Consider the following 12,922-nt stretch of genomic DNA (forward strand, 5'->3'; position numbering starts at 1 on the left):
TCGGGGCACTTTTGATCCAAGTGCCGTCGCACTGGTCGCGCAAAATGTGGTGGAGCACCATCGTGAAGAAACCACAAATTCTGCCTAATGTGAAGAGGGACTTCTTCAAGGAGTACCGGCAAATTTTGTCGCAAGAATTGTAAATAAAGAGCATCAGTTAGACGATTATTCAAAATGAAAGGGCCAATAAGTATTCCGTTTACAATTCCAGCCCACACATTTACTGAAAATCGTTGTTGAAAGTTTGTTCGCCGAATGACATGCGGATTTTCAACTGCCCAAAAATTGTGAATACCATTGCGTGTGAAAATTGCTTCATCCGTAGCTAAAATGTTCCTGATAAAGTTTGGGTTTAACTGCTGCTGATGTAACAACCACTCGCAAAAGTTTACTCGAGGTGCATGATCCCTTGGAAGTAAAGCTTGTACCCTTTGGACGTGAAATGGATACAGTAATTCATGCCTTAAAATTCGCCAAACTGTGACTGGTGATAATCCGAATTGCGTTGCAATTGTTCTAGTGCTTATGTCAGGATGCTCTTCGATGATATCTAAAATCAAATTCTCCAGATTTAAAATGCGCTAGGTCTAATGGCTCCACCATGTTGCCCTGGCCTCGGCCGCAAATTTCCAGTTTCTCTACCCCGCTGAACCACACGCAAAAAAGCTTCACGCGACGGATGATACCTATGAGGAAACCTTTGTGCATAAAGATTAGCTGCATCCACACTGTTTTGTCTTGATTCCCCGTATGCCAGTAACATGTCCATTAGTTCCTCATTTGAAAAATAATGCGGCATAATTTTAATAAAAAACGAAATACGACCACAACTGTATCAACTAATAGCAAAGTAGGTACTACTAAACATAATAAACATCATCCGGACTTGTTTACTTCTTAATTTGAAAACAAAATTCCAGCTGATAAAGTTCTTACATTTTTGTGAAAAAAAAGAATTATCTCAGAAACTAAAAATATTTTACTTAATTTTTTTTTCACTATTAGTCATTATTTATCATTAGCAATAATTTCCCAAGTTTATGCGTATAGGTTAAGAAACACCCTGTATTCATAGTGATTCTTAATTTGCTTATTAAATTTCTATATTTGTCTTAAAACTTGAATTTTTAATTTAATCCCCTTAGACTGTTTTGATGTGAATTTAGCGAACAAATCCACTTTAAACAAAACCCGGCTAAGAAGGAAGTCTAACGAAAACACCCAGATAAAGTCCAGTGCAACGATATATTAAAATGGTCACCCGTCAAAACGCCAGCATTTTACTTCTCAAACAATATAAATAAATCCACATTCTATTTACATTGTTTGGCAGGTGGAATGCTGGTGTTTTGACGGGTGACCATTCTAATATATCGTTGCACTGGAGTTTAACTACCAAACCGTTGAAACATAACCTCTTAAAAGAACAAAAGAAGATTCAATATCAGGAGAATCTTTAGGCAACAAACCCCTTTGTACAGAGCGATTACGGCATCCCTGACTACCCTCCCCCAAGTACTAAGAGTTCTGGAGGGATACAAAGTCAATGATCTCAGATGTTTATTTTTTTTAAAAACTATTACACGTGTTTCGCCCTGAGACATCATCAGATCGGTAAAGCTGTTAACAAACATTTAAGTTAAAATAAAAAATAAATATATATATAAAAAAAAATTGCTGACGTTCACATTATATCCAGTTTCAAAACTAAAAAAAATAAAGGTGAATCTTTTATTTTATTTAATACTTTTAATTTAATACTTTACCTCGTGATAATTTTGTTGGTTTGGTTTGGTTTGTAGTTTTAATGGCTTTTGCTATAAGGCAATTTGCCAGCACGATTTGGAGATTCGGGAAAACTGTCGGGTATGTACCCTGTTCCCCGAATCGATATTTTCACAATTTTTAATACTGAAATGCGCGGTGACGCCTCCCCTACGTTGTATCCAGCATCATCCGGCCTGGCTACCGGCGTGAATAGGTTCAGCTACCACTGGCAAAGGGCAAGGGCAGGAAAGGGTCTAGGAAGGGTTCCAAAGGATAGGAAAGGAAAGAACGACCACGTGTTGACTGGGTGAAGAATGACGCGGAATGGTAATGTGGATAATTTTGTTTTTTATTTTTTAAATATTTCGATTTTTCAAAAATTTTGGGGTTAAAATTTGGGCCTTTTTCAAAGAATCGCCTATAGCTCCTTTAATATACAATTTAGGGCAAAAAGGTGGTCTATCTTTTTTTTGGGCATTCTTACATAGAACCTGCAAAAATAAAAACAGTAATTTTCCTCACAGGTTTAAAAAAATAGGAATAATATAAATAAAATAAATAAAAATTTGTGTCTTCTATATAAAATGAGTGATGTTTACTCATCGTAAACATCATTATCGATCTCTATTAACTCTGACTTCTCGCAGTTTATCAACAATTTAGAATTAAAAATATTAAAATTTAAAAGATACTTTTTTAAGAAACAGCAATAGTGTATAATGGATCAGGGAACAAATAAATACAAAACTAATTAGTTGTCACCAATCGATAAGCTGATAAAAGGTGTTATATAACTTGAATGATTTGGGATGTTGCAATATATACACACGAGTGATTTTTAATTCGAATTATAATCCGATTATTGAATTCATTCATAACGTAATAATCCGATTTACGAAATAATGTGATTTTTCCATCACTAGTCCAGATACCCCTTAGAGCACAAAATACAAGAACATAGACTATAGAGCAGTGGTGCATACAAACTGATAGAAATTCTTCTGACAAATTTAGCTATCGTCCTCTCGGTTGGCCACGGAAACTGTTGTATGTACATATCTAATTGGACCAATCAAAATAATAGAACGGCGTGGCCAAATTAATAAGAAATCTGATTATTTTATTATTTAATCGTAATATCTAGAGCAAACGCCTAATTGAAACGATTGCTAATAGAAAATAGGACTTTTTTGATTAGGGGCTAGCATCAGATATTGATCAGTATAAAATAAAACTCTGCAGCTTTAATATACATATCTAAATGAGTTAACGTACTGCAATAATTAGTACAGACAAATCAACAAGAGTGTACTAATATAGTACACTATCAACAAGAGTGTACTAATATATCAATAATTTCAAAAATGAAATAAAACGATGTTTTTCTTTAGTACATTTATTATCTAATTTTCCTAGAAAAATAGAATTACTTAAAATTATATATACGTGGTTACAGAATAAGACGCTGATCCTTTCCAGCACATTCTCTTCTAGTTCTACCATTCTTACTCACAGAACACAAAGAGGAAAATTTGTCTTGGTCTATTTTCTGTGTTCTTACTGTCATTGGCCTTCCTGATAGTCCACTACTTTGTTTGTGGCTCCTGTCCAATACTCCTGTTTCACGAAGTCGTTGACGTATACTTTAAAAGGTTTTTCTAATAAATATCGGGCATATTGGCGTTCGTATTCATGATAAACGACTTCACTCACAAGACTTCAAGTATTAAACACAGAAAATAAACGTCTAAATTTGTTCTAAAATTTTGACACTAATTGACAAACGCAACTTTTTTCGGCTACTTAATCAGAATGTTTTTAAAAGATACTAACGGAATTGCTTAATTTTTTATTACTTGGTAGATCCAGGGTAGTAAGATATACTTTTAAAACTACCAAAATTAGATCGATGAAATTGTTTCTCGCCCCCTATCTTCAGAACAAAGCGTCATATCATGAAAGAACAAAATATCCTTAGAATAGTCCAAGGAATAATCTCTTAATTTTTTCCTGCATGTAGTATACCTTTAAGCCCCTTACAACATCTTTTCGATAAGGTTTGAGTTTTAGCTTAGTAGAACTTAATCAAACACATGTGTATGTATATTTATTTGGGAGGTTGAAAAAGTTTTTATTATGTTAAACAGGTCAATATAATTTAAAAAAAAATCATTTATTTTTTGTACTTTTATATACAATATACATATATTGTTGAAAACTTTGTACCTACATTTGGAATTATTTAATTTTTTTTCTCCATCTTTATTTATTTATCCTGCAACAAATCTCGATAAATACTAATTGATCTTCATTTATAGATCTCCGGTCTTCAACTTCTGTTTATATTTCACTTAAAATAGCATCCCTTATTCTACAAAAAAAAATTTAATGATGTACTATTTCTATACCTTCTTTTACTTCTTCTTCCCGTTTACCAACTATTAGCAAATTTATAACTGATTAATAATATTATATATATGACGTAAATATTAAATTATAGGTGTTTTAATAATTGATCTATGGATTAATTACTAATTACTGTGCGAATTAGCCATGGAATGAAATAACGGAGCACAACACCGTTTCTTCCAGTTTAGATGCCGTAAAATTCACGTAAGTCAGTGATTACGGACCCATGTGAATGCAAAAAGACAATTCCAATTCAAAATGGAATTATTTATATATGTAAATACGCCCTTAATTTAACTGTCAATGTCAAAAAATAGTGACAATTTAAATGTAAATATTTATATTTTGCTTGGTTATTTTTATTATTTATTAATTCATTAAGTTTACAAAGAAGTGAATCCATTGTGTCACGTCTTATAAAATCTTTTTAATAATGTCTGATCCTGCTTTGCTTTCAACAGTAGCAAATCTGTTGAGGCCAGCGAGCAAAGAAATTTCACGGGGTAAATATAAACTGTGCCTATCCACCATTTATTTAAACAAATTGAACAAGGCATTTGACGATAATATTTCGGAGATTTCAAATGCTTCTGCATCATCTTTTCATCTCACTGACGCTCAAGCTTCATTGCAAATAGACTTACAATTCTTGTTTGGTCTGGTTAAAGGAACATTGGCTTTAAAAGTTATCCCCGATCTTGTGGAAGATGAAGGAGACAACTCTGTGAATATACAGCTATTTCAGAAAGTCAAGTCACTTGAAATTCATAAAATCAACATCAAACATGTCTTAGGACTACAGAAGCTGAGATCTCACTTAGAAGATCTCATTTGCATGTATAGCTTAGAGGATTTGGAGGATGTTCTTGATAAATGTGGAGGTGACTCCAGCCACCACAAATTTGGCTGGGATGGTCTTAAGAGAGCAAATTTCTCTCACAACAAAATTAAAGATATTGGGAGAAGTTTTGAATTTACTCCTTGGCTGCAAGTCTTAGATCTTAGTCACAATGAAATAAAGAACTTGGAAGTTATTGATCATCTGCCAAATTTAAAGAGCCTGAACCTATCCTATAATAAATTGGAAAAAGTTCCCTGGTTTAAACTTTGTAAAAGGCTACAGGTATGTTAACTAAATTAGGGTGATGTAATATTTACTACTTTCTCATTTTTGTAAAAGAACATTTTTCTTCTCAATTTTATACTGATTATTAAAGAAAGTTAATTGTTGATTTAATAAAAAAATGTACATTCTTTTAATCCAATGAGGTCTGAAATTACAGAAAATTTATGATTTCAGGTACTAGTTTTAAACAACAACTTTATAGAGGACATATCAGGACTTACATCTTTATCTGGGTTATTTCTCTTGGATCTCACACACAATTGCATAAACCATCATTCCTGCCTTATCTCTATTTCCCAGATGGACTGCTTATATACTATAGATTTGAGGGGTAATCCTATTTACTACCACCCGATCCATCGAACCTTAACTTGCAACTATTTAAATAAAAACACTGCTAGCCTAAACTTGGTTTTGGATAATATTCCGTTAACAAAAAATGAGAAATCATTAACAGGCTCTTTATATCCACTGTCTCAAGGTTCTTTAGGTTCGAATGGCAGTCATTCCTTCCAGAATTCATTTGAACAATCCATGCAGGATAGACCAAAGAAGGTTAGAAATGTGGATATCTTAGAAGGAGACCAGATAAAGAATATTAAAAAAAAGAATGATGTTGTTCCATCACCTAGAAGTGCTGATCAGGGCTATTTGAGTGTAAAAAACACTGTAAGTTATTATTAAAATTTATCATATAAATATGAATGTAAGTCTAATGTTACCCAGTGTCAGGTTCTGCAGGGCAGGGTAAAATTTCGAGGAAGATAATTATTATTCATTAAGATTTTGATTATCATGGCTCAATTTTTGTGACCATATGCTTCAAAATTATACAATTTTTACTGGGTAAACTTCAGCATTATTTTAGTAGAAACAACTTAACTTTGCCAAATGAATGGTATATTAGCAACAACTTGTTTCTTAATATAAGTAAATATAATTCCATGAATTTTCATAGAAGATTTAAAAAAGCTAGTTATTCATACACCTTAATGTTGTCATGTAAGTAGAGGTCTAGAAATTTACTTTAATATCAATCAATTAAATTTTAAAACTCATAAATAATATAATAGTGAGGTCCTCTTAAAATGTTTGGTTCTGTGCGGAGAAACTGCAGAGTTGTCAGTTAACACCTGTAAAAGCATATATGTACATATAAGTCTGGTGGTTTCTATTTTGGACCATGCTTCAATAGTTCGGTCTCTTTTTTACTCAAGTAAAGACCTAATCCTAGAAAGAGTTCGGAACAAAATTCATAAAGTTTTGGCTTTTTATGTGGGTTATGATAATGCTCTAAAGTTTTAAATATGAAAACATTGAGGCAGTATGAGTATATGTTGATTTGACTTCTTTTTTAATGCAAAACAGAATATTTTCTATAGCATTCCATAGTACCAATTAAGCTATTAATTTCCTCTTGAGAGGACATTGCATTTATTAAATCAAATGAATATTGAAATTGTGTGCATTAACTTATCTAGATTAGATTTAGGAGGGAAATTATTTAATTACTTCTTAAAGGGATTTCTTTTAATATGTGAGGTTTGGTGTATATATTTTTAGTTAAATATTTTTATAGTGTATTTTTCATCAGGTTAAAAATTGAGTTATTATTATATGTATTTTTCTGTAATGAGGTTAATTCAGTTTATTAAATAAATTTTTAAAGACTGATGAGTGAAATGCTACTCATGGAATCATGGAAAATCTAATCCAACCTAAATATCTGCTTAATTGTCAAAACTAATTTACTATTTTTGTAGACAAGTCTTATAAAATAAAATAAAAAAAACAAAAGATATACAAAAAAATATATCAAATAATATACAAAGATCACAATTCTGTATTTGTAATGTAAATACTTATAAATACATACTATAAATCCATCTACAATAAAGTAAAAATTGTCTGTGGTAAATAATTAAAACTTAAATAATATTAGCTTAACTTGTTTTATAAAAGCTTTAAGAACTTTAAACTTAAGATAGTTTATTCAAACAGTTTCTATATTTGAGTTATCAATTTAGAAAAATTAAAAGCACTGTTTGCAAGTTCTTCTTTCTTCCAGTCTAATAAAATTAAAGTAGATGGGACCGAGTTTTGTGATGCATCATTGTTTGTAAGACATAGATTGTGAAAAAACTTTTCTTTTTTTGTACTTTCTCCATCTGATTTTTATTTATTGCTGGTAAGGGCATGCCTAATTCTTGTTTAAGTCTTAAAATGTTTACTACTTCTAATCACAAACCGTAATGTATTTGCCTTATACTTGTATATATGTCTGTTGGACGAATTGGTCTTGGAGAATGGAGATGTATGTTTTTAATGTAATATAAGCTAAAATGTAGCTAGTATTGTAGATTTAATTTTTTGCTCAATTCCCATGTTTGATGTTATTTTCTTTATGGCATTTATCTCATAGTATCTATAATTATGTTGATAGCATCTTATCATTCTTGATTTTTGCGTTCATATCTCAAAATTCTATTTGCCAACATAAAAAAAGATATATTTTCAAAATGAGATTATATCATGCATTTATCATTAACAGATTACAAAGTTACGAGAAGAGCATGGAGATAGTTGGTTAACAAGTCAGTCTGGCGGTGTGGTTCAAGACGTCCTAAATATTCCAGATTCTCCTAATAGGACGTCTACTCCTTTAAATAAAACCGACAATAAAAATGAAGATTCAATAGAAACATTGAAAACAATTGATACAGAAGGTACTAATAATGATTCGTTTCTTACTTGTCAGACTAAAAACGAGGATGAAGATACAAAATCGCAGGATGCGTCTATTTTTTATTCAATTGGTGAGTTTGTAAGCTGTTGTCACACTTATTCTTATTTTAATTTATGTATTTACTTAGATATTTACATTTTTAGTGAAAATACATAAAAATATACCTTTACATAATAAAAATTATCTATCTTACCTGGTTGAAGTGCTTTTTATTTTTTTTTAGAAAAAGAATCGAATAGTTCATCGTCAGAAGATGAAGACTACAGTAATATTTTTTATAGTGGGTCAAATCCAGATGTCGAAGATCTCTGTATTGTCGTAACGGAAACTCAACTATCGGAACGGGATGCCGTCACAAGTAAACGAAGAGCAAGGTATTATTATTTTTTTAATATTGTAAGCCTATTAATTGTCTACGTCTTTGGTATACACATGTAGTTCCATCAAGGGGATCAATACCGATAGATTCTACTCTTAATTTCTTCCAAGTTTTATGTTTGGTTTATACTTTGAATGTTTACATTTCACCTCTATCGTTAATTTTTTCTCTTAGGTGGCACATATGCGACATCAAATCATGCCAGAAAGGTGAGAATGAAAAGGAAGTAAAGATAGAATTTGACTCTTCCCGAGCCGATAAACGATCGAGAATTTACTACATACAAGAATCGGAACATTTCGTTAAACTTATTCATGAAAGCATGGAAAAGAATAAAGTGCCCGACCAACGAACCGTTTATCAGTGCATAAAGTGCAGTCACAATTTCTCGAGGATCAAACTTCCTAGAAGTGTTATTGTCGATGAGGTTATAACCTGTCCTAAGTGTGATAGTAATTTAGTGGTAGAGTCTTAATACTTATAAGGCATAAAATCATTTGTCAAAATTTACTATTATATAATTTTTTAAATAAATTGCTTTAAAAAATTAAGTAAAAGAAATCACAGTGCAATCTTATGTTTTTTATTATTTACATTCAGATAATTTATATTTATTAAGCTTTTATATGATTAATTTTAATTATTTAGACTGATATATTTTATTATACTGATTATAAAGATAAATGTATATAAAAGGCTTATTATATATTATAAATACTAGAAAATTGGAAGGAGCACATATTGTATGTACATATATAGTTGTAAAATTGCATACATTTATATAAAATTATTATGTTTAATAAAGTTTATGTTTAATCTTGATTTTTTTTTTGTACAGGTATTAATACTCAAACTACATATAACACTAATAACATGCAGGGTTTATAGCGAACTTTAGGAAAACTATAAATAGTAAAATAATTAATATTTGACAATGTGCTCTATAAAATAGCTTGCTCATAAGATCAAATGTCTGTTTTATGTAAAAAAATTACAGTTTTTCTATAATTGATCGATCTAGTTCCCGCGGAGGACCACCGTGTATATTGATATTTTATATTAAAAATATATACTACGTGACTTACGTCAACTAGAATAAATTTGATAAAAAATAAATGATGCGCGCATTGAAAAGACTCAGGCACGTCAATTGATGTTTTCAGTTGCGCATCTTTTACATTAAATTCTTTCTTTTAAATGCACTAACTTTGTCCTGTTAAAATAATAAAACTTATAGTTTTATAATTTATTAACTCTGTAATAAAACGATTAATTTCTTGATACACATATTTTTTAAAATTAGCAAAACTCTTTCCAGTAGTGAATAGTCTTTGCGGACCAGGTGATAAAACCTTAAATCCTGTAGGATATTACATGGGCGCCTAATGAACATGAACACATTTTTGGATCAAGGCGAATTATAAATATACGATTATTTATTTGATATATTGGTTTCATCTTTTGACCACTACCAACTCAATTTTTTCTAGGGCACCCTACGTTGTTAAGTTAATAATATAAATACTATATAAGGTAGTGCTAGAACTAGTTTAATAAAACTAGTTATGACTTAAATGTCTTTAAAAATTATATAAATAAAACACTATTATGTCGGTGCGATTATAGGAATTAATCAAATTAAAAAAATAATAAGATAATACAAATTAATCAAACTAGATGTATTGAGTGCAATTTATTTTTAAAAGCTTAGCAAAGCGCTTTCGGCGTATGAGCCATGTGTGCTAACTGAAAATGAGTTGTGATGACTGTTTAGCCTTCTGTATAGTTTTAGGTGTGTCTAAATGTATAATTGCATACTATCAAATGTGTTCGCACTATGGAAAACTTCTGGAATTAACTGACACGTGAGTACATTCCATTCGTTCACCTTTAACTATGTTTTTTACGCATATAACACCCAACTCATTTTCAGTTAGCACTGATGATGGCTCATACGCCGAAAGCGCTTTGCTAAGCTTTTAAAAATAAATTGTTCTGAATACATCTAGTTTGATTAATTTGTATTTTCCTTCGAGCAACATAGCCACTTACTTCCCTCTTCATTATAGGAATTGTTAACGTTGTGTGATTCTCTTTTGGCGGTTTTGATTTCACATCAATTTAAATTTAAAAATGGCACACTTATATATAAAGATCCCCTAAATAACATTCAACATCTATTTATGGATTTCCTTAGTCATGCCGAATTTGGTATATCCACTGGGATATTCATATACTTAGGTAACCGGACAGTCTGTAAGTAATGTATTTTGACATTTCATGGATATCCATACTTAAAGGTAAGTATGTGCTCTCTAGGATTTCTCTAAACAATGGTCATCCTGTATAGTAAGAGAAGTTATGTATTAAAAATATATACAAGGTGGAGACATTATCTGAAATAAATTTGATAAAAAAGAAATAGGGAGCGTTCAAAAAGCTCAGACTCGTCAATTAGTGTTTTCAATTGCGCATCTTTTACAGTAAAATCGTTCTATAAATTTCATGTAGCAGTAGACAATACCAACTTTGTTATTTTAAATAAAGCGCTCATTCTATTAATTATTAAGCAATTTTCATAGATAATCGAAAAAATATCAAACCAATGATATGGGTACCAATATACAGTGACCGCCTAAAGTTCCGCATAAATTCGATAACACACCTTATCTCAAAACTCAACTGTTTCCGAAATATTTACATTTAAATAACAAGAAAACAAATAAGTACGCCTATTTACAAATTAAGATAAAATGGAGGATAAAATGTTATAAACTGTGCAAACTCTTATTAATGTATCAAGTGTTCAAACTGATCCCCATTTCTTGGCAGAAAGCAAGACGGTTTATAAACTCATGTAAAACACTATCAATTATTTCGGGTGATATACGTCTAATTTCATATCTAATTCTATTTTTCAAATCTTCTACGTTGTTTGGCTTCTCAATAATATAAACTTTACTTTTCAGGTACCCCCATAGAAAATAGTCACAGGGATTTAGGTCTGGTGACCTGGCCGGCCACTCTATTGGCCCTGTTCGTCCTATCCATCTTCCTGGGAACACTGTATCCAAGTAATTACGGACATCTCGAAAGAAATGTGGCGGTGCGCCGTCTTGTTGAAACCACAAATTATCTGTCGGGATAGCAGGGTCTTTGTGAAGTTGCATTGTTCGTATTTTCTTCGACGGAGAGCAGAACGTTTAATTTTGTTTCTTCAGAAATTTTTAGACGACCTGATCTTGGCAAATCCCTAAAATGACCTGAATTTATGAATTTGTGCTCTATTCTACTAACTGTTGACTGAGAAATAGGATAGTTTGGGTATTTGGCATTAAACAGTTCACTTACTTCTTTTTGCGTGCGCACTCGATCCCCGTACCCTAGCATCATTAAAATTTCAATTCGTTGGGTTTCCGTTAAATTAGCCATAATTTATTCTGATATTATTAATTTATTTCTGATATTTATTAATTTTCGAACTGACAGTGACATTCGAAAATAGAGATTCTTTACAAGTGCAACCATGGAAATAGAAACAATTGGCAGTGTTTATAAAATTATTTTCATCCTCGATTTTACCTTAATTTGTAAATAGACGTACTTATTTGTTTTCTTGTTATTTAAATGTAAATATTTCGGAAACAGTTGAGTTTTTTGATAAGGTGTGTTATACGAGACTTGCTTGGAATTTCGCCTATATTTCATAAATGCAATCAAAAATATAGCATTCTATTTACAAAAATGACCGATGACCTCATATCTTTTTTTTTGTTCCACCCTGTATACAAAACTTTATGTGAAATAATGCGCAACTTAAAATAAAAATCGACGGGTCCGAGCGTTCTCTCAAAAAATCATTTCTCTAATTTTTATCGAATTTATGCGGAACTTTAGATGGTCACTGTATAATGTGATTCAACTGTACAAAAATTAATAGTGAAAACGCAAGAAGTAATAGTGGTAGCAATAGTAAGGCGCTTATTTGTAGCTTCAAATTTATTTATTTATTTATTGTTTGAAGATCCGACAATCAAATTAATGTCAGAGAATAGTATTAACAACTCTACTGTTATCAATATCTATACCAAAGTCAGTCTGCTTGTTGGTCAAAATGAAATTGCCGCGTTATTTCAAGCAAGACATCCTGATTTGCCTCTATTATCACAAGGTTTTGTAACTAAAAAGGCATTCGAGAACTCATATGGACATGTTAGGATTATTCCTAAGCAAAGACCTCAGACGGTAAGCAACTTGATATCCAACTTTTACGTACCAGAAATCATTACTATAATATACCGGCCAGACAAATAAATAAAAAAATTTTTTATTAGGGATAACAATATTATTACATTATAAAATCTTAAATGGCGAATTCTAGCTTGTTTAGTTTCACTAAACCGCTACTCTTAAATTAACCCTTATATTAAACACATTTAATAAATGTCTATAAGAAGAAAATATATACTGATATGTCCTCGTAACCTCGTATACA

General features: G+C 31.1%; 1 protein-coding gene across 1 annotated transcript; it reads left to right on the forward strand.

Annotated features, from left to right (window-relative positions):
* Window positions 1-4,498: 4,498 nt before the first annotated feature.
* Window positions 4,499-9,249, forward strand: LOC126742351 (serine/threonine-protein kinase 11-interacting protein). Its single transcript, XM_050448998.1, has 5 exons — window positions 4,499-5,299; window positions 5,477-5,971; window positions 7,854-8,118; window positions 8,272-8,422; window positions 8,602-9,249. The coding sequence occupies exons 1-5, from the start codon at window positions 4,610-4,612 to the stop codon at window positions 8,900-8,902; spliced, it is 1,902 nt and encodes a 633-aa protein (XP_050304955.1). The 5' UTR covers window positions 4,499-4,609; the 3' UTR covers window positions 8,903-9,249.
* Window positions 9,250-12,922: the final 3,673 nt, after the last annotated feature.

Source organism: Anthonomus grandis, chromosome 1, assembly GCF_022605725.1.
Source record: "Anthonomus grandis grandis chromosome 1, icAntGran1.3, whole genome shotgun sequence".
Taxonomy (NCBI): domain Eukaryota; kingdom Metazoa; phylum Arthropoda; class Insecta; order Coleoptera; family Curculionidae; genus Anthonomus; species Anthonomus grandis.